The 22,454-nt window shown below is 39.5% G+C and overlaps 1 protein-coding gene across 3 annotated transcripts in view; it reads left to right on the top strand.

Annotated features, from left to right (window-relative positions):
* Positions 1-22,454, top strand: part of Hspbap1 (HSPB1 associated protein 1) — a 78,660-nt gene that overhangs the window by 17,490 nt on the left and 38,716 nt on the right. The window contains exons 2-3 of one of the 3 annotated variants that reach the window (XM_008842948.3): positions 11,251-11,436; positions 20,016-20,197. In XM_008842948.3, the coding sequence (XP_008841170.1) occupies positions 11,251-11,436; positions 20,016-20,197 (368 nt within the window). The remainder of the gene's footprint in view (positions 1-11,250; positions 11,437-20,015; positions 20,198-22,454) is intronic. The other 2 variants (XM_029568227.1, XM_017800574.2) reach the window with 2 other exon arrangements.

Below are 22,454 nucleotides of genomic sequence, written 5' to 3'. Positions count from 1 at the left end.
GAGAATCCAAAGTTTGATAACTGACCATGACCTGTTTTCTGTAGTGATTTTCAGCAAATGGCAGTAACTGTCAGCAGAGAAATCTTACAAAACAATAAGCAAGCACAATGCACAGTATTATCAAGGGGTAGGAGCTATGCAAACAAGGGATTGCTAAGCCAAATGGATTACAAAGTTTTGAGAGTGTTAACATTGGTTTTAATAATATCTGATTCAATTACAAAGAAACAGTACTTCTCCCAATATTACATAGTCCCCATGTTCAACAGTTATCAAGCCCAATGTTCTTTTATTGTGAAGTACAGTTCTGGTGAGAAAGTTCATTTGCTGTTGTTGGAAAGGCTTCAGGCTGTCAGTCACTGATGTCACGGCTTGTTGTAGTCTGTCGCCATAGCAATGCCTCCAGCATAGAGTGTAAGTTCGGTCTCTGCTAGCGGGGGGAGGAAGATCTTCTTTCTGCTAGCAGCTGTGTAGGAGAAAAAAGCTTCTCACACCAGAAATGTAATAGTTAGCCAGGTGTTTGAATCCATTTAGATGAAAGTCAGTGAAGTCTTTTTCTGTTCCTGGGTAGAGAAGGGTGGTAGCTAGTACTGTTGTCTGAAAAAATCTATTACTGGATGCACAAAAGAAACAGTTAGGCATTGGGGTAGGTGGGAAGAAGGTTAAACTTGTTTCAGGACATAGTATCTGGTCCTCTGTCTTTCCTGTAAAATGACATTGTAAATTAGCACAGACCTGGCTGCAGCTGTAGGCTGTTGAGAGATATGAAAGTTAGCTGTGGGGTACCTAGAGAATACATCTGAGAAGAATTTTGTTATTACTTCAGCGATTGTCCCATGGATCTGATTTTTTCCTAGAAAAATGAAATCTCTAGAACATGGTGTTAGGGAGAGTGGGGGCTGTCTGAAGTGTTGGTGCTGTAAGTTTGGTTTTTTTATGGTGTCACACATTCCTGCATATTCAATTCTTGTGTTTTTAAAAAATTTTTTCATAATCTTTGCTTGAGTGGTCTATTTTGTCCACTTTATCTTCCATCTTGATATTCTGTTTTCCAGTTCATTCATCCTGTTAGTGAGGCTTTCTCCTGTTGTTCTAATTGGCTTACTGAATGTTTCACTTCCTTCTTCATTTCAGCCTGAGTATTCTAGCTCTTTTTTTAATTCATTCAGAAGTTTATCCCTATCTTCCTTAAGTTTTTTATTTCTTTCTTTGTATGTTCTTTAAATTCACTGAATTCTTTTTATCATGTTTATAATTGTTCTTTTGAGTTCCATATCCTTTGTTATCTCTAAGGGAGTTCTCATTGTACTCCTCTAAAGGACCATTGATACTTGGTGGGGATATATTATTTTGTTTTTTCATGTTATTATTTTTTCTTTGTGACTTTGACATGTGAATTTCCTTTGTAGTTTCTCTTTCTTGTGTGAGACTCAAGCCTTTGTTGAGTTTAGATCTGCTTCTTTTTGTAAACTTTATGTGCCTTTGTGATTTACTTGTTGGGTATGAAAAGCTGGTTGGTCTAGGCTTAAGGTTCTCTCTTTTGATTTTATATTGGAGTGGCCTAATTGTTTTTGTCTTCAGGAGTTCCCACAGAGGCCCAAGTGAGATGAGACTCAACTGATATCAGGCTTTCTCCTAAGGTATGAGTCCCTCCAGGAAAGATGGCGCCCTTAAGAATTTTGGGGCTGGGCTGGCCTGGGAGAAGGGCCCAGGATAGATGCTGGTCTCAGGAAGTTGGTGGCTGTGCCACCCAGGGAAGTAAAAGGAGGTGAGGTCAGGACCAGGCCTAGAGGTTTCCTGGGGGCTGCAGGGAGGACATGAGTTGGTCTGGATGCAAAGGATCAGGAAGCAGTAGTGGCTCTGGGCCGAGAGTTTAGCCCCAGTGTCTGGGGTGCCAAGACAAGAAATGGGCCTGTACCCAGCCTCGGAGGAGAGTCTCGGTTGGTGAGCTGGGAGGGTAAAAGAGCCTGGGGGAGTCAAGGCATATGGGTGCGCTGGATCTACCTGGGGAAGCTGCTGGGACCAGGTCCCAATTGCCCCCCCCCCTTTTTTTTAAATACGTATTATAGCACTTTTCATTCATTTAGTAAATGTTTGTATTTAATGTATACCAGTCACTAGACCAGTGCTTTTTCAGCAGATTTTAGTTTGGGAGGTCTTCTGTTAAATAATCTCTGGAGTATCTGAGATGTTTAGGTCATATTAAACCCATTTTAAAAAAATTTTAACGTGTAAAAAAACCCAAAAACGAAGTCTTTGAACCTGTTTTGTTAAAACAGAACTTCTGTGTTAGTAATGTCCATGTGTACATTTGTGAAAGGGTAGCCAGGTGCATCTATCCAAATGTAAGAACTGGGGAAAATTCAAAACTGTACAACCTGTTGGCTCTGATTTAAGATAAATGGAATAAACAAATCCCTACCCCAGAAGGACTAGTGAATCTGATTTTCTTTGCCCTTTAAAGTTCTAGAAGCAAGATGTTCAAAGGTTGAATATTTTACTACTTTAGAACTGAGAAGTGCTACAATGTGTCAGACTAACCATGATTCATCTAGTCAGAACCACAAAGTGTTATAAAAGGTGAGTCAGGTTGTTTGAAAATACCCTTGCTCAGAAAGCAAGATGTGACTCCAGTTCTGAACTGTTAAGAATAATGGAGTCTTGACTCTAAAGCTTTTTTTTTATACAAAAATATCCAGGAGCTAGAATTCTGCTGTTACTGGTTCAGTGATATAAAAGATGAGCATCTTTGCATTCTTTTGATTAGCCTTTGCAATTTCCTTTGTTTCTCCTGCTGGCTAACCACTATGTCTGCTTTCTGGGTAAAATAGCTGCAGGAGAGGAGGATTAGGGCAACAGTACTGACTCGGAAACTTACATGCACATACATACATATATACATATGTATACACACACACACACACCCGCATGCACACAAACCTTTGTCCACTCCTGTCTACAAATGAGTCTGAGGGAGAGAAGTTTTAGTCATTCCTCTCATGTATAGTTCTGCTAGTAAGGAAAAGACAGGCTGGGGATGTAGCTCAGTTGTGGATTCAGTCACAGTTCAATCTCCAGTACTGGAAAAAAAAGAAAAAGAAAAGTTTCAGGAAGATGAGAATGGTTGTGGGGTAGGTAAGCATCTAGCTGTCTCTACTGTCTCCTAAATATTCCTGTTGTTAGGGTCTTGTTTTTATTTTTTTTCCTTTACCAATTAAATAAAAGGCAGAAAGAATCTCAGACACATTAGGCAACAAAGCTTATTAAATGTAAAGAAACTAACACACATATACACACTCGAGCAGAGAAAAGAACTCTCCATAAGTGGAGAGGGGATTTGGAAACAGAAATCCAAAGCCCCTTGAGGAGCCTGGGTCTTTTACGTAATCTGAATGATATATGGCAGCTTCCCCACCCCTGATTTTGTATTGGTTCACTTAAAGAACAGAGGGCCAAGAGTCCACAGTTCCAAGCTGACATATGTCCATGACTAAACTGATCTCAATTGGTTAGCTGGAAGAGAGGCAAGCCTTTATCTCAGGTGAAGAGACAGGAAGTTTGCCATCTCTGTTACTCATCAGTGGCCCTTCTCCTGTCTACTTATCAGAGATTTAGTCCCTCACTCTCCCCAAATGCACGTGGATTATTATCTGTGCATTGATCTTGAGATTTCCTGAACCTATTTATCTTTTCAGGTCATATGTGCTCTCCTGAGTTTTCGGCCTTAGGTTAAGTACCACAGTTTTCATTCTCCAGAAGTAGAACTGTGCAGTGGGAAAAACATTGGGTTTGCAATCAGGACCAGATGTCTAGTTCATTTGACATCTGAGTTTGCATTTTATCCTTTGGTGATGGAAATAAAATACCTTCTCTGTGTTTTATAGGCTTCTTAGAGGATCAGATGACCACTGTAAATATATAATATTTTTATGATGATGTTCAAAATCAAGCTCTTTATCTTCCCAACAAACAAGTGTGCACCTGACTTCTCTCTTTATGGCAAGTCACTGGTCTGGAAAGCTCAGTCAGCCTTCTGGCTGCACCTTCCTCTCAGCCCACATCTCTGATGAAATGGTTTTGGGATTCTTAGTACTTCTTCGTGTTTACCTACCCTGCCTTCCTCATGGGCACATTTTATTGTTCAGAACTTAATTACCACATTTCTCACATAGCTTTTGTAATAACTGAGTCCATTTCAACCTCTACTGTCCCTACTCACCTTGCATTCCTGTTATTTTCTACATAGCTAATATTTTTAGTTTTAGTATATATAATATGTCATAAGATTGCTATGTCATAATTTAATGGCTATTTGGGTGCTGTAGAGGCAGCTGAGTGGCTAAGACTACTGGCAGCTCTTGCACAGGACAGGGTTCAGTTCCCAGTTCCCAGCACTCACATGGTGGCTCACAGAAGCCTGAAACTCCAGTTCCAGGATTTCCAGTGCCCTTTCCTGGACTTGACATTCACCAAGCACACACATAGTACATATGCAGATATGTAGGCAAACACTCATATGCATATATAAAATAAAAAAAATTTTTTTGAAAAATATTTTATTATTTTTATTTTGTGTGTATGCATGTGTTGCCTGCATGTAGCTAAGAGCACCCATGTTGTGCAATGTCCGCAGAGGACAGAAGAGGCTGTCAGAGCCCCTGGAACTGGAGTTACGGACAGTCGTTAGCTGCCATGTAGGTACTGGGATTCGAATCCTGGTCTTCTGCAAGAACAATCAGTGTTCTTAACTGCTGAGCCATCTCTCCAGACCTAAAATAAAAATCTTTTAAAAAGTATTTTTGGAAGATCAGATATTCACACTTTTAGTGGTAGAAATTTATATGTATTTTTGTATGCTATATAAATATTGTATGCTATATAAAATATGTGGATATATATGAAACTGATGATTACTTTGTTAGAGGACTATGTATAATATCAGTTATGGAGATAATGGATGGCTCTTTGAGACTTTGGCTTCATTTTCCTAGTTGTTTCTGTATGAAAAATAGAATATGATTGCTTTGAGGTTTTGTTCACTATTGAGCATTGAACCCAAGGTCTCCCTCATGCTAGGCAAACACTTTATGCCTGGTATACACTCCCAACTCTATTTTTATACTATAGGGGGTCAAAACATGCCACGTTGGCATATTGATTGTTTTGGATTAAAGACATTTGAAAAACAGCAGATACAAAAAAGGAACCTTGACTTTCCTTTTTCTTCCTAAAACTGGGGGATAAGACTCCCCTGGGAAAGGTGTCCTGTAGTAAGTGAAAGGAGGTCATTGTTATAAGCAGAGATGGGGAGTCAAAGTTGAGACATCTATACAAACAAACCTCATTAACATCAGTTATCTTCCTGGCACTTTTCTTCGGTTAACCACCCTAGCCCAAACTCCCTTGTCTAGTCATGTGTTTGTAATTTACTGCTTTGTCCAACCTGGTATATAAACACTATGCTCCAAGCCCTTTTATGGATCTTCTTTTTTATTCTTTTTGGATCTTTTTTGTTTTTTTTATTTTATTTATTTTTATATCATATGTGTATGAGCATATTGCCTGTTTTGCTGTAAGTGCACTCACATCATGCAGTGCCTGCAGAGGTCAGAAGAATGTGTGGGATCCTCTGGAACTGGAGTTACGGACAGTTGTTAGCCACCACGTGGGTGCTGGGATTCAAACCCAGGTCTTCTGCAAGAGCAGCCAGTGCCCTCAATTGCTGTGCCATCTCTCCAGCCCTGGATCTTCATTTTCTCTTAGGTACATGTCAAAGTAACTACATAAAATTTGTATACTTTTTTCCTGTTAAATTGTCTCATGTCATTTCTAGCCAAAGACCCTAAGGGCAAGGGAGAAATTTTACCTTCCCTGCAACAGTCTAACAAAACTTCAAAAGTATGTTATTTTATTATTAATTGTGTGGTGTATGTGTGTGTTTGGTATATGCATACATGCACGTGCAGTTGTGTGTACTGTGCATGAGTGTGCCAAGATCAAAGGAAGACATCAGCTGTCCTAGTCTATCACTCTCTGCCTTAGTCCATTGAGACAGGTAAGTGAGAGAGATCACTGAATCTGAAACTAGGCTGGTAGCCTGAAAGCCCCAGCAATCCTCCCGTTTCTTTCCTCCAGAGTACTGGTGTTACAGGTATGCAAAGGGCCATGCCTGGCTTTTTATATAGTGCTGAGATCTGAACTCAGATCCCCATACATATGCATCAAACGTTCTTTCCCACTGCTCCATCTCTCCAGCCCCTCTAAAAGTGTAGTATTTTTTAAATGTAACTTGTCCATATTCATACATACAGAATCCAGGCACTCTGTGTCCAGAAAGATTTGATCCATTGCAATCAGGTAAATTTATACTGAACATTGATAAGCCAGTATGGATTAAGACCTTCTTGTGTTGAAAATAACTGCCCGAGAGTTCTAGAGAAAATCTTAAGCAGGCAAGGAACTGCTCTTTTAGAATTTGGCAAATCTGAACTCCAGAATGCATGGACCAGGCTTTAAACATTAGAGGCATGTAACTCTAAGCCCTGAGAATCAGACTTATGACTTAAAATCCTCAGAGGCTGAGGATTATCAGTATGGACTTTCAAAGCCAGAGATTTATGGCTCTAGTCCTTGAGAATTGGGGGCTTGTGGCTCTAGGCTCTCAACCCTGAGTGTTCAAGTCAGAGGCCCATTGCTGTAGGCTCTGAGTGTTGAATGGCCCAGCACCTTGTGCTAGTGTAAACAGCTCCATGTTTGAGTGTCCAGTCCCTCAGCTCATAACCCTTGGTGGCTCTCTAGAATTCTTCAGCCACTTTCTAGCTGCTGAGTAAGCTGAAGGCTTATGACTCTAGGAGTCCTGGGGACTTAGAACCTCAAGAGTCACTTTCTAGTCGCCTTCTAGCTGCCACTGCAGCCTGGTGCCTAAAGCTAAACCCAGCATTTCATCTATTCTTACTTCTCAGTGTTATCTGCCCCTCTTATCCATGATAAAAATATAAGTAGGCAATAAAAGAACACCTAGAAGAGAGTTTTTTGTTTATTTGGGTTTGTTTTTGGTCTTTCTGAGACAGGGTCTCCCTGTCAGCTAGCCTGGTACCCACTATGTAAGCCAGGCTAGCCTCAACCTCACAGAGATCTGCCTGCCTCTGCCTTCTGAATGCTAGGATATAGGTGTGCACCAGCCACCACACCCAGCTCTAGAAGAGGTTTTCATTGAGGCCTCATAATATAGCCCAAGAGGAATGGTTAGTGTACAGGAGGAAGTCTCTCAAAATGACCTGAAAAGAGTAAAAAACAGCCTGCTTATATAGCCAGAGGAGAGGGGGTGACAGGCTTCTACACAACTTCCAGTTCTTCCAGTCACAGCCTTGTTTGCACAGCTTCTAGTTCAACCAATCACAAGCCTTACCTACACACTGTGGATTGAGTTTCTAGAAGAAAAGAGCTGCACCTCTGTTAAAGATTCTACAAGGTAGTGTTACCACCTAGGGGTCTTGATCAGGTTCATTTTCTCTGCCAATTAAAGAATAAAAAGGCAAAAGTAAAGAAACACGCACACATACTCATACAGAGAGAAAAGCTCTCCACAACTAGAGAGGGAATTCAGAAACCAAAAAATCCAAAGCCCCCAGGAGGGCTTGGGTCTTTTAAGCATCTTGGGTGGATCCTCCTCTCCTAAATTTGAAATGGTCAACTTAAACAAAGAAGAAAGAACTAATAGGCTACAGCACCAAGCTGAGATATGTCCAGGTCCAGCCTTGGTTAACTTATCTGAATTGAGAAGGGGGCCTAGCCACCAGGAGAAAAGCCTACCCGGTCTTTGTCTCAGAACAAGAAGGAACGCAAAGTGTGCCATCTTTATTACTCCTCACTGACCCTTCTACTTGTCAGAGACAGTCCTTTAACAGTAGGACTAAGAAGATGACCCAGTAGATAAAGCACTTGCATAAAGACTAGAGTGGGGTTCCTCAGAACCCACATAAAAATCTAGAGTGGTAGTTGCCCACAATCCCAGCGTTCAGGAAGCAGAGATGGGACTCCCCCAAAGCAAGCTGACTTACCAGATTAGCCATTTTACAAGCTCTGGGTTCAAGTGAGAGACACTGCCTCAATAAATAACATGGAGAGCGACCAAGGAAAACAGTAGACATCAACTTGGGGCCTCCACACGCACATGCATATATGTGCAAGGGCTCCCACATACATGCAAACACATACATACATGAATACTGCAAATATATACATGCACACATGGACACATACACAAGATTCTCCAAGGCCAAATGACTGAATTTAGTGATTATGAAAAGTAAAAACGTTGGAGACCAGAGTCAAATTTTCTTGGGCTTTTAGTCCCTTTGAAAACTGTTCATTCATTGCCTACCCCATGTCTGATCTAATATCCTGTGACTATCAAAACCTTACAATGTATTCTTAGCAAACCAGTAACTTCCACTCATCCAAAACTAAGAATGTTATTAAATAACATAAAACCAATGGCAGAATTTTCCTTGCTCGATGTAACCTGCGCCTCGATCTATGACTTTCTTTGTTCTATATCTTATAAAATCTCATATAACCACTTCCACAGTGGAACATGGTGTTTGGGGCAACCTAAATCTGTGTTCCTGGGCCACTGTCATATTTGACTCCAGAATAAACTGTATCCTATTACCTTTGAGGAGAGAGCTGAGTCTTTCTATTAGCACCATCTACAACCTCACAGAGGCACTAATCACAAACTCTGCTGAGTCACTGGGAAGGTAGCTAAGGTCATATAGAGTTCATGAAGACTTGTCTTGGTTGAGGTGAAGTCTCCTGGAGCCAGGAAATAGATGGCTGTAGTAGCAGCAGCTGTGGTCTCAGTGACCTTGGTGTCCACAGTGTTCCTTGGAGTTGGAGTGGACTTTCCTCACAATGACTGAGGAGTATTCCTGTGCCTTGGCTTAACGCCAAAAAAGAGCTGTTTTGTTAGCACCCCTCAAGGCAAACACAAGTGAAGAGTCATCAGATGTCAGTCAAAGATGGATTAGACTGTTGTCTACAGCTTTGCTCATTTAAAACACTGAATTCTGCTGCTAACAATAAAGACCTGACAGGAAATGGGCATTCTCCACAGTACTTAACACTCATAAAATAAAAAAAATAATAATAAATAAATAAAAGTACTGCTAGATGAAGAACAGCTGACCTTCCTAAAACAAAGACCTCTAAATTGGCTGACTAGATTCACCAGAAGGGCAAGTAGTGGGGAACGGCTGGGGTTGCCGACAGTAGCAGTGATATCAGAGTATAAGGGTTCTAGTTGGGGGAGGGAGGCTATGGGAGGGTGTTATCTGGAAAGTGAAATAATAAATAAAAGTTTTTTTTAATTTAAAAAAATAAATAAAATAAAAATGAACCTTACAAGGTGAGGCGAGGCGTGTTGGGGCACACCTTTAATCTGTGAGTTCAAGGTCAGCCTGGCCTACCTAGTGAGTTCCAGGACATCTGGGACTTTGTGCATGGTGAGACCCTGTCTCAAACAACAACAACAAAAAAACCACAAAGAGCCTTCCACTGGGACAAGCCCAGATTACCCAAATTCTTCTGAGTCCTTCCTAATTCCTCTTCCTTTTTGTCAGTTTTAAAGTTTGGGTGGCAAAGGAATTTGGATTCTTTAAGAGATTTTCTTAAATTTTAAAAATTAGATCTAATTGTAATAAGCAATGAAAATAGACATTTAGCTAATTCTTGAGAATCACAAACGTGTGTTCTGAGAGAGTGTGAAGCTGTTTCTCACTTTCTATGCTAAGGTGTCTTTAAAGATTAACTTCTAGTCTGGGGCTGTAGTTTAGTGGTAGAATAGTCATCCAAGTACAAGGCCCTGGGGGGAGGGACAGAGAGAAGAGAGGGGAAAATGGGGGTTGGGGGCAGGACAACAGACAAACCAGATGAATGAGAGAATACTAGACTGTCCTATCTAGGATTAAAATTCTATGATTTTGTGGTTTTATTTTTCTTTTTAGACAGAGTATCACGTAGTTAAGACTGACCTCCAACTCCATATGGCATTGAACTATTGATCTCTTGTCTGTATCCTTTGAGTGTTTGGGTTATAGGCATGCGCCACCACACATGGTTTTTATGTGAGCCCAGGGCTTTGAGTATGTTAGGCAAGCACTCTACCAGTTGAGCTATCTCTCCAACCCAGGTTGAAATTTGAGTACTCAGTAAACCATATTTTGGTATCTTTGACTGTTTAAAAATGTCCTGGAACCAAACCTAGACATGGATTACCATTTTACCCCTTTTTAAAATAGGCTCTTGCATTATAACTCACGCTGGTATTCATGATCTTCCTGCCTCAGCCTACCAAATGCTGGGATTACAGACATATGTCACTATACCCACCCTATCTTTTATTTTTAAAACTGTAATGAAGGAGCTGGAGAATTGTAGTTCAGTTGTTAAGAGCTCTGGCTGCTCTTACAGAAGACCTAGGTCTGGTTCCCATCACCCATATGGTGGCTAACAGCTGTCCTTAACTCAAGGTCCAGGGGATCTGATGCCCTCTTCTGGCCTCCTCAGGCATTGCACATAGGTGTTACATTTACATACATGCAAGTAAAATGGTCATAAAAAAATAAGAGTAACTTTAATAAAACGTAATCTCTATCTTCCCAGATTGAATGCTATATTGATTCAGTCATTTTTTTCATTGAACATGTGATACAGCAGGTAGAGCTGTTGATGATCCAGTGGCTCTGGTTGTTCTAGAGTCATTCTCATCAACAGGTTTTACATAATCCTCTATTAAGAAGTGATGCATTCTGGGGCAGGCATGGTATCACACCCCTTTAATCTCAGTTCTTGGGAGGCAGAGAAAGACTGGAATTCAAAGTCAGACTGATCTACATAGCAAATTCTAGGCTAGCCAAGGATACATTGTAAGAGAGACCCTGTCTCAAAAAAAAAAAAAAAAAAAAAAAAAGTGATACATTCCAAATTTCATTTTCAATTGAAGTAGTTGGAAGCCTTTCTTTAACACTGAAACTTTACTATTACCATTGCAAAACAAACAAACAACAACAACAATAAAAGCAAAAGAACTTGGGTCCTTTGGGGCCAAATATTTATCTGAGCAGCAATAAATGGAGAGTGAGTGCAATCGTGTGGAAAGATGGGCCAGAACAGAAACAGCATCATAGGAAGTAATTGCACAGTTATCTGACCATTGCTATCTGCTGCTCCATTCTTCTCTCTCCCTAGGTGAGCGTGTCAAACCTTTTACTCCAGAGAAAGCAAAAGAAATTATAATGTCTTTACAGCAACCTGCAATCTTCTGTAACATGGTTTTTGATTGGCCAGCACGACACTGGACTGCAAAGCACCTTTCTGAGGTTCTTCAGGGCAAGAAAATTCAATTCAGAATGGGCCTGAGAAGCAGAGACACAGGTAGTGATAATCACTGTCGCCATGCCCCCAGTAGTGCTCCCCTTCGTCATTACCCCCCCCAGCAGTGCCACCCCCAGCAGTGCCGCCCACAGTAGTGCTCCTGCCCCCACAGCAGTGCTCCTGCCCCACAGCAGTGCTCCCGCCCCCATAGTAGTGCTCCCTCCCCTAGCAGTGCTCCCCCCCAGCAGTGCCCCCCCCAAGCAGTGCTCTGCCCCCAGTAGTGCTTGCCCACCTCTAGGCAGTCCTTTATCGCAATTCTCTTTTTGATCATTCACTGTACAGACAGCAAAATGTTATAGGAAAAGTGTGGATAAATAGTTTGACCTAGTGCGAGTAAGTTCAAGTAATAAAGTTTAAACTCCCGCACTAAACAAAAATGTGTTTATTCATATATTACACTTGTTGTTAGACATTATTGTGGCTTATTGAGCAAGGTAGACAATAAATAATTTGCTGTATGTGTTATATTTATGTTCCCATGCACTGAAAATAACAATACTATAATCTAATAATATAAAACTACAGTGTAAGAATGCAGTAATCTAATAACCAATAATATAATTTTATAGTCCCTTTCTACTTTTGATTCTTGTAGAATATGTCATTTCACTTATGACTTCAGGCTATTTATAGTGCTTAGTCTTGGTTATCATTTTGTCTTTTGCTTTATAGGCTGCTTGGCCTTTACTGCATTGCATAACCATAAAACATATGTAGAGCTGCTTATGTGTACGTAGTGCTAGGATTGAACTTGAGCCTTATGTAAGCTAGCACTCACTGAACTACACTTCTGCCCAACCTTTATCCTTTCTAAACAAGGTCTTATGGGGTTGCCTGGGCTGGTAGTCAATGCCTAGCTTAAGTAATGACCCTGCCTCAGCCTTCTGTATAACTGGGTTGTACAGAAGGCCATACTGTGTGCTGTACTGCTTTTGGTTTTATTTTTATTGTTGTTTTTACTTTCTTTACTAGTCATAGATTAACTGTGCTTACTCCTTTTTTTTAATCCAAGAACACATAGAATACTTTATGGTTTTACCTTGATATTGGATAAAGGGATTATCATTAGTTCTAAAATGTAGCTGTTGTAAAGAACATAATCAGTGTTTCTAATTTAAAGGAGTCAATGGCCATGTTCTGGTCTGTAACTTGCATTTTAGTATGAGTTAACTGGTAGTGTAGAAACTCAGTGTTTAAGCACTGTAAAGTTAAGTTTGTGGCTTATAAATATCTATTAATAACTCAAGAGGAACTAGAAATTTTACCAGTTTCCCTTACAGCAATTCCAAGCTTCTTTCTCCCATGTTGACCTTGTAGTGTATCTCCTGCAGCTTGTTTTTGGTGTCCAGAGCCCTCTTGGTCTCCCATGACAGATAAAGGATTACTGGACCTTTGGCATCTCATTCTAACCACAGCCTTAACTGTATTTTAAAATTAAATAATAAACTAGGTGTGGTGGCACATGCCTAATCCCCAGCACTCAAGAGGCAGAGGCAGGAGGATCTCTGTAAGATCTCTGTAAGCCAGCCTGGTCTACATAGTAAGTTCCAAGCTAGCTGGGGCTACAGGGAAACCCTATAGATTGTGCTTTTTCTCTTCAATTTGTAAAACATACCTGTCACGCACTAAGGTGTCTCTTAGGTATTAACATGAAATAAAATACAAGTTGTAGTATTTTCATGTCCCGGTTAGACTCTGATTATAGCACAACTACAGGTAGCTAGCATTTGCTGAAAATGACTTACCTAATTCTCTCTTAATATGCTTACCACCATCCTAGCATGGCTGTACTATTATTACAAATGAGTCCTAGTAGTTTGACACTTTCAAGTTAATACATAAGCATAAAAGAAAGTTTAAAAAATATCTCTGCAGTTATGAGAAACTATTCTGAGTTTTAATAAAGATAACTTAGTCTTTTTAAAAAATTCAAATAGAATTCACATAGCATAAAATTTAGCATTTAGCCATTCAAGAGTGCTTGATACAGTAGTTTATTAGTATTTTCTCAGTGTTGAACAGTCATCAGCACTAATTTCAGAACATTTTCATTATCCCATGATGAAGGCCAGTGTTCTTTAAGCAGTTTGCCCAGCACCCTCCATTCCGTCCATGTGAATTTGCCCATTCAAGATGTATCATATAGATGGAGCCATAGAATAGTTGGCCCCTGTGTCTGGTTTCTGTCACATAGCATGTTTCCAAGGCTCATCCATAAAGTAATGTAAGTTGGACATTCCCTAATTTGAAAATCTAAATTTTAAAATGCTTCTAAATATAAAATGCTTCTAGATATGAATTTTTGAGCACTAGCATGATGCCACCACTGGAAATTCCACATGTGATCTCATGCAGCAGGTTATAATAGGCCAAGTGTATAATCTTTAGTCTAAAATTGTATAATGCTGCTTTTAGCCTGTGTACATAAGGAAGATAAGAACTGTCTGAATTTCATATGTAGAGTAGGGTCCAATCCACAGGAGGCTCATTGTGTATATGCACATGTACATAATGGCATAAGAAAGCTGACACTGAAGTCAGCAGCATTGGGTTCATATTCTGGCCTACTGTGGGACCTTGAGCAGGTCAATGAACTTCTGTATTAGAAGTATTTTCAAAATTAAATTGCCTGTATGTACAAAGCATTTAGAATAGTGCTGGCCACACGGTATAAGTTTCCAACAAATATTTTTAAATAGAAATAATTTAAAATGAAAGTATGGCTTTTTCATTGTAAAAGAAAATTGGAGAAAATAGAAAGACCCATACCCCAGAAATAATAGTTATACTGTAATGTATATCCATACAAACCTCTTTGTATTTAAGAATTAAAACTGGATTGATTTTCACAGGAATGTTTTTTTTTTTTTCTTTAACATATTCTGGGCAACTACTTTTGATATGAAATGTGACTTTTAGATGACTGCTTAATTTCCATTGTATGGTAATAATTTTTTACTCTTTTTAGCTGGTAGTAGTGCATACCTTTAAGCTCAACTCAGGAGGCAGAGGCAGGCAGATCTTTGAGTTGCAAGCCAGCCTGGTCTACACTGTGAGTTCTAGGCCAACCAGCTGTAGCTACGTAGGAAAATCCTGTCTAAATAAATAAATAAATAAATACTGTTTTCTCTATTTTCATTATTTAAATAGCTTGCCAAAAAAGAGTGTGGGGAGTGTTGGGATGTAATTTGATGGCAGAACACTGTCCTAGCTTGTATTAGGCTTTAAATTCAATACCTAGTTCTGAACAGGAAAAAAATAACTAAATTGTCTATAAATTGCTTGTAAGCTTTAAATTTATAAATTTGTTTCTGATTATTCTTCTAGGATAAATTCCTAGAAAGAGAATTGCTGTCAAATTGTGTGAGAATTATCAGTAGGAGCATCATCTGTGAAGCTCCCTGTGCCAGAAACCCGAGGCATTCTGGGGTCTTGTGACTGTGTTCTCAGTATCAGGCAGTCAGCAGCTGCTATCTCTGTGCCCGCCCTCTAGTTGGCATCACCTGCTATCTCACCCCCAGAGCTGCAGTACTACTCTTCCCCTGCCTGCCTTTCCCAGGCCATTCCCCATATTGTAGTCAGAGACAATTTTTTTTTTAAAGTCTAATGTTATTTATGTGCTTAAACCCTTTTCATAACATCTCATCACTTTTGACTGCAAACAGAAATGTGTGTTTTGTTGTGGAAGGCCCAGTTTCATCTCTCTTCCTGAGCTCAGGCTAATGGACTGTATTTTCAGTTTCTCTGTTTCCAGGGCTTTGCATCTTTCTACAACAGGCCTTTGTAGTTCTGTCCAGCCATGCTCTCTTTTTTCTTCTCCCCTTCCCTTCCCTTTACTTGGTTAATTCTTCCTTGAAAGTTATAAATGTCGCTTTTTCTTCTCCACACTTGTCCTCCTCCACCCCTCAAAAGAGAGTCTCAGTTGGTAGCTCAGACTGTCCTGGAACTCACAGTCTAGCCTTGAACTTGGAGTATCCTCCTATCTTAGCCTCCCAAGTGTTGGGATTACCTGCATGAGCCACCACACCCAACTTTATTTATATTTTTAATTGACATTAATTATATATAGTTTATATAGTATTTGATATTTCAGTATATATATGCATTATATAATATCACTATCAAAATATTGATGATTTCTCAAATATTGATCATTTCTTTGTAATGGAAGAATATATTCAAAATCCTTTCATTTAGCTTTTTGAAATATGCAGTATATCACCATTTTCTCGCTGTATGACAGAAGACCAGAACTTATCTCTTCTAACAGCAGTTAGTTCCCTTTGTCTGCTTTTCCCTATCTGTCCCTCTTCCCTGCTTTCTAGCTCCTAGTAAGCACTGTTTTGTGCTCAACTTCTATTACCCTTCTTTCCTAAGTATTATTGAATTTTATTTATCTGAATGGACTTTATAATTGCACAGAGTGCTCACTTTAAAGCACTCCTGCCGGGAACTGTGTGTGTGGAGGGAGTGTGGTGTGGTGTGGTATGCTATATGTGTGTTTGTAGTGCATGCACATGAGCGTGCAGGTACACGGGCCATGTGTGCATATGAAGACCAGAGCAGAATGTTGAATGTTTTACTGGTCTTGCTCTCCACCTTGCTGTCTGGACACGAAGTCTCTCATAGAACTAGAATTTTGTTGTTTTGACTTGGCCTGTGAGCTCTCATCATCCATCTATCTCTGCCTCCCAATGCTGGGGTTACAGGCATGTGCAGCCATGCCCAGCTTTTCATTCAGTCATTGAAGATTCAAACTCAGGTCCTCATGCTTGCAGAACGAGCACTTTACCCACTGAATCACCTCCCCAGCTCCCACCCCTGTTGGAATTTTAAATGAAAATTCATTAGGCTCTAAAAATTAATTTGGAAAGGCGTCTATACTGTTTTATTTTATTTCAATTATTATTTTTATTTTATGTATATGCATGTATTGCCTGCATATGGGTAAATGCACTCGTGTCGTGCAATGCCTGCGGAGGTCAGAAGAGGCTTTCAGATCCCCTGGGACTGGAGTTACGGACAGTTGTTAGCTGCCATGTGGGTGCTGGGATTCGAACCCAGGTCTTCTGCAAGAACAACCAGTGTTCTTAACCACTGAGCCATCTCTCCAGCCCCGTCTACACTGTTTTAAAAGTGTATGTTTTTAATCTCACAACACATTGTCTTCCTTTACCAAATCTGTTAGCAAAAGAAGATTTATAACTTTCATTTATTATAGCTATTATAAAGAAAATATTTTTGCCTATTATATTTTTCCAACTTGTTTTGATTGGTACATAGATAAAAGCCATTTATTTCTCTATATTGATTTTGTATTCAGCTACTTTTTGGTTTAGGTGGGTTTTTGTTACTGTAGGACTTCTAGATAGACAGGCATGTGGTTTTATAAATAATGATAATTTTTCTTCTACTGTATTGAATACATTTATTATTTCTCTTCTAAGTCTTATTTGAAATTTTTCTGGGATGCTTGAGTGGTATTAGTAGTGTTAATAACTGACTTTTAAAATAATTGGACTTGGGGTTGGAGAGGTGGCTCAGCTTTTAAGAGCATGTGCTGCTCTTGCAGAGGACTAGTTCCTAGCACCCATGTGGCAGCTTATAACCTTCTGTAAGTCCAGGGGATCTGATGACCTCTTCTGGCCTCCAAAGAGCATTAAACATACATGTGGTGCATGGGCATACAAGCAGGCAAAACGCTTATGCACATAAAATAAATTTTTTAAGTCTTTAAAAAAGTAATTGCTATTATATTTTACCTTTAACCGATATATAAAACTGTAAAAGCTGTACATATTAAGGGACCATGTTCAATATACGTATGCATTGCTAATGTTTACATTAGGTTAAACATATTTATCTCCCCAAATGTCTGTTAATTTGTGAAGAAAACTTTCAGAATCCTTTCTCCTAGCTCTTTAAGTGTATAATACATTATTATCTATATGGTCATGGGCATTAAAAAAAAAAAAACAACCTTTATTTTAGGAAGCAGATAGTGAATAGTACATAGGTCTTTGAACCCATTTTGAATCATATTTGTTTGTGCTCAGGTCTGGAAAGATGGTGCCGCCATTAAAGGCTAAGGCCGACAACCGTAACGTCAAATATACATGCTCAGTGTCAGTGTTATACCTCAGCTGGCAACTGATTTCAAAATACTGCTAAGCATCTCTAAGTTAGAGACTAGAGTAGTGATTTGAAAGTCCTGTTCAAAGCTCACACACCACTTATTCTGTCTTGTTTGTGGAATGATGAAATGCCAACAAAATGGAGAAATAGTTGCTTTCCTGCTAGGCAAAAAATATTTTAAGACCCTTTGTTATAAAATTAAAAGCAAGTTCCAGGACAGCTGGGGCTACAGAAAGACCCTGTCTCAAAAACAAACAAACAAATTTCTCAAACTTTGGTTTTTGATAGATTTTTATCTTTTAGATGAATGTGGTAAAGTTTTCCTAGTTCACAAAGTCAAGTGATAAATTGGTAAAACAGAGGAATTAGAATGATTCTTTGACAGTCACCCTGCTTCTACTCCATCTGTCATGTGATAGTCTTAAGAAAAATAAGGGAAGAGATAACGCTAAGCAGATCAGGAAGGATAAAGAGATGAAAGTCATTAAAAGAAGAGTTTGGATATTCCTCTGCTGATTCAGTTAATTTTGAAACCATCCCAAGTAAATATCATAGCGAATAAGATGTTCTAATAATAGAGCCTGACATTTACTGAGCATCTGCTGTGTGCCAGGCACCTCACTGCCATCCACTCATGAAAGAATGGCATGCTTTGCAAAGGAGATCATAAATTAACTTCCCTGTATTCATTTAAAATATTAATTTAAAATATATAAAAAATTAAGTATTTAAATATTAAAAATGCAAATTCCCAAACAATTTCATTTTTGTTTCAGAATGCTTCTCATATCAACATAGGAAAGAATTTTCTTTGGCTCCTCTTTCAAAGAGAGTCATCATGGTGGGGAAGGCAGGGCAGCTGGATCTGGGCAGGGCTATATAATCCTCTCACCTTGCCATTGCCACCCTACATCTGCCTACCAGGTCCCATGTCCAAAAGTTTCTACAGTCTTCCAAAACAGTGCCTCCAGCTGGAGATCACATATTCAAATACATATGCCTGTAGGAGACATTTCACAACACAAGGTCTTGCTATTTAGCCCAGGCTGGCCTTAAACTCCACACCTCAGCCTCCCTAGTGCTAGCATTGTTAAGCATGCAGTCCCGTGCCTGCCTGATTGAATTATCTTCTAAGTTCAAGACTATTTTTTGTTCATGTTCCTACATGCCTAAGCACCATGCTAATTACAAATTATATGCTTAATAAATTATTTTGAAGCAAATGATTTAATAAATGAACAGACGTTAAATGGGCATTGGCCAGCTAATGAGTCTGGGGAGCACTGTATGCTAAATGTGCAGTACAAAGTAGAAAGTTTTCAAAAGCATGTTTGAAATTCAAGAATGTAAGCATATAAAGTGTCAGACTAATGACAGCAACATGTGTGACTGTATTAGTTACTTTTCTTGTTACCATGACCAAATACTGGACCAGAAGATGCTTAAGGGAAGAAGGGCTTATTTTGGCTCTCAGTCTGAAGAGAAACCACTCATTATTGTAGCACAGAGGCAAATCCTGGTCTTCCTCAGGCTTTCTTATTTTTCATTTTTCATGTCACCAGTGGGATGGTGCCACCCACATTTTGGATGGATCTTCCTTCAGTTAAACGTTTCTGGAAATGCCTTCATAGGCATGCTCAGAGATGTGTTCCCTCGGTGATTATAAATCCAGTCAGGTTGACAGTGCAGATTATCACAGTCATGTAGCCTCTGGAGAATACGGCAAGCTCATGAGCAATTGAGAATGAAAAGGGCAAATAACAGCATTATTAGGAAGTGGTTTTGACCTCACAGATACAGATTCCCCCAGAGGGTCTTAGAAAATTAGATCATACTATAATAAAAAATATTGGATGTTTCTCTCTCTCTCGTTTGCTTGCTTGCTCGCTTGTTTGCACACTTTTGCTCTTTTGCTCACTCTCACTCTATCTCCATCTCTTCTCTATAGCCCAGGCTGACCTCAAACTCAAGGTCCTTCTACCTCAGCTTTAAAAAGCACTGGGATTATAGGTCTGGTTTTCATCTTAAGAATAAAACCATGGGGCTGGAAAAATGGAAGATCACTGACTGCTCTTACAGAGGGCCAGGGTTAGATTCCCAGCACCCACATGACGGCTAACAACCATCCGTAGCTCCAGTTCCAGGGGGTCCAATGCCTTCTTCTGACCTCTGTGGGCATTGCATAATATGGGTGCACTTACACATATGCAGGCAATACACACATACACATAAAATAAAAATAATAAATAAAATACTAAAAAATAAAACCATGTGGGTTTTTTATGTTTTATTATGGGTGATGTAAATAGTTATGAGTTAGCACAAAACTCATTTTTAATTATTGGTAAACAGTATTTTTGGTTGAAAATTACCTTAATTTTAAAAGAAAACTGTATTTAGAGACTACATTGAAATTACGCATTGAAAGTTGCATTCTCTTTCAGTTCCCCAGTTTGAAACTGCATGTAGTTATGTGGATGCTACACTTAAGGAATTTCTGACCTGGAACTATGACCAGTCTGGTGTCGCTGGGCCATTTAAAGATTACAGCAATTCCAAATTCTGGGCTTATGCTGACTATAAATATTTTGTCAATGTATTTGAAGACATGACAGATATTTTCCAGGTAAGTTTTGCGTTCTTTATAATCTTGATAAGAATTTGCTCTTGGGAAATATCCTAACTTAGAATGTCACTGGTACTTTCTTCTTTTACTGCCTTTTTCTCTTTAAAGTAGTCACCTTGGAATTTGAGCATTTCAGCCACTGGAGCCAAGAGACCTGCTTAAGAGAGGTGTGACATTTGGCTGGCACAGATGAGCAGTCTTCTGTATTTTCCTGCTCTCTACTTCCTCCACACCCCTCCTTCACCTTTAAACAATGTCTGAATGGCATTGTACTGCTAAAGCATAGACTGTGTGGGAAACTTCATTTCCCCCTGAGCTAGATGGAAGTCCTGTTCTGTCAGTGAAGTGGGTAGAGGTACAAATTCAGAATACTCCTCAGGCTGACCGGACAGCCTCCCAGTTCTCTACTCTGGGGCTGTGTATAGTATACTATGTTCTCTGGTGGCTTATAGCCTGAGGCAGAGGATCCAGGGCTCTTGGTATTAGTGGTAGAAGCCCCACACAATGTGGGAATACTTGGGGAAGTAAGAATATAGAAGTTCTTTGCTGTGTGTTGACATAACTGACAACAGAATTTGTAGGCTACCATATTCTTTTTCTGTTAAGTATTTTTTGCCTCAAACTGACAGTTTACTTCATGGGTGAATCTGCAAATTCTGCCCTCTGGTTTCTATTTTGCCCTGGGTGTGGGGGTGAGAGTGGGAGTGATCCCAAGAAGCTCATTTGTATGACTCTGCCTTGCCCCAGATTCATAGCTCCAGAGTCCTCCCTGCTAGCCTTCTCTATCAGGCGGCTCCCTCTACCAGCCTCCCCGTCACCCTACCCTGCACCTTGCTCTACCCTGCACCGTGCTCCTTCCACAGTGTGTGCTGGGTCTTTGGCTCTCACCTGGTTCCTGGTCAGTGCATATTTTCCTTTTTCTCATCAAGTCAAGGTATTCTTATATATGCCTACTAATACTTTGTGATTTTCCTTTATTAACTTTTAAAAATGTTTAAAGAATTTTACTTTTTATAAAAAGAGGAATAATATACACCCTTGCCCCCATAGCTATTAACTGAGCCTGCCTCTGTGCCTCTTTCTGTCTCTTTTCTCTTCATTTCCTTTCTCTCCTTCTTCCTTTCTTGAGATCTAGCTGTGTAGCCCAGGCTGGCCTTAACCTCACAGTCCTTATCTCCATTTCCTGAGTGCCTAGGGTCTCTTTACTCTTTAGCCATGAAATAAAATGGGTTGATTTTAAAAACATTCAGTGAATACTTCTGAAGCTAAAGTCCATACCAAATCATTTTAAAATGATAATTCTAAGGCAGATGATTTTTCTTATAATTTTAGATCACATTATGGATCTTTAACCCTGGAACTCATTGATTTCATAATGAACTTTTAAAATACTTTGGTTCTTTCTTGCACTCTGTAGATTGTACTGCTACCTTTTCCCACCATATTTCATTAAAATCTTGTATAATAGTAGTATTTATCAAGTACTTATCCTTGGCACTTTTCTAAGTGCCTTACATTTAGAATCCTCACAGTAATGCTATGATTTACTAATTGTCACTATTTTAAGAAAAGTGTGCTTAAAAAGGGGTTAGTCAAACAGGGTGCAGCACTTCTCGCCATGCCAAGCCCATAGCTCGCACCACCTTGAGTGACTCTCATCTGCCCCTCAGTTGTCTGTCCCAGGTATTGCCAGAGCTGGGCAACATGTGACCTGCCATTAAGTGTGGATGTGAAAGGCAGCCTGTTGATAATGTGTTGGAGTCCTAATTAAGCCCTTACGAAATCTGCTATTTTTCATTGCCTGAGTTTTGTGTCAGTTCATGTTAAGTTAATTAGTTCTGCTAGGAACAATCAAGTCTATTAAGATTACATCGTCTTTTTCTCACAGTTTTCCAGGCTCCAGCGCTTCCTACATCACAGTTCCCAAGTTCTTGTTTTTCTTTTTAGTAATATAATTCATTCAGACACTAAATCTTATTTGTTATTGTTTCAAGTTTTTTTATGTTGGCATGGTAAGCATTAATAATGATACATTATAAACTCAATTCAGCCTGGCATGGTGGCACACACTTGTGATCCCAGCACTTAGAAAGCAGAGGCAAGAAGATCAGCAGTTCAAGGCTAGCCTCTGCTACATAGCACATTTAAGACTAGCCTAGGCTACATAAGACCTGTCTCAAGACACCATAAAGCCAAAGAAAACAAAACAAACAAAAACAATAAAAAAACCCATAAAAAATGTTGATTAGAAAATTTT

The sequence above is a fragment of the Nannospalax galili genome, unplaced genomic scaffold (genome assembly GCF_000622305.1).
Source record: "Nannospalax galili isolate Female #2095 unplaced genomic scaffold, S.galili_v1.0 scaffold18, whole genome shotgun sequence".
In the NCBI taxonomy this organism is placed as follows: Eukaryota; Metazoa; Chordata; class Mammalia; order Rodentia; family Spalacidae; genus Nannospalax; species Nannospalax galili.
The sequence above is the reverse complement of the archived record's forward strand: the minus strand, read 5'-3'. Positions and strand labels throughout refer to the sequence as shown.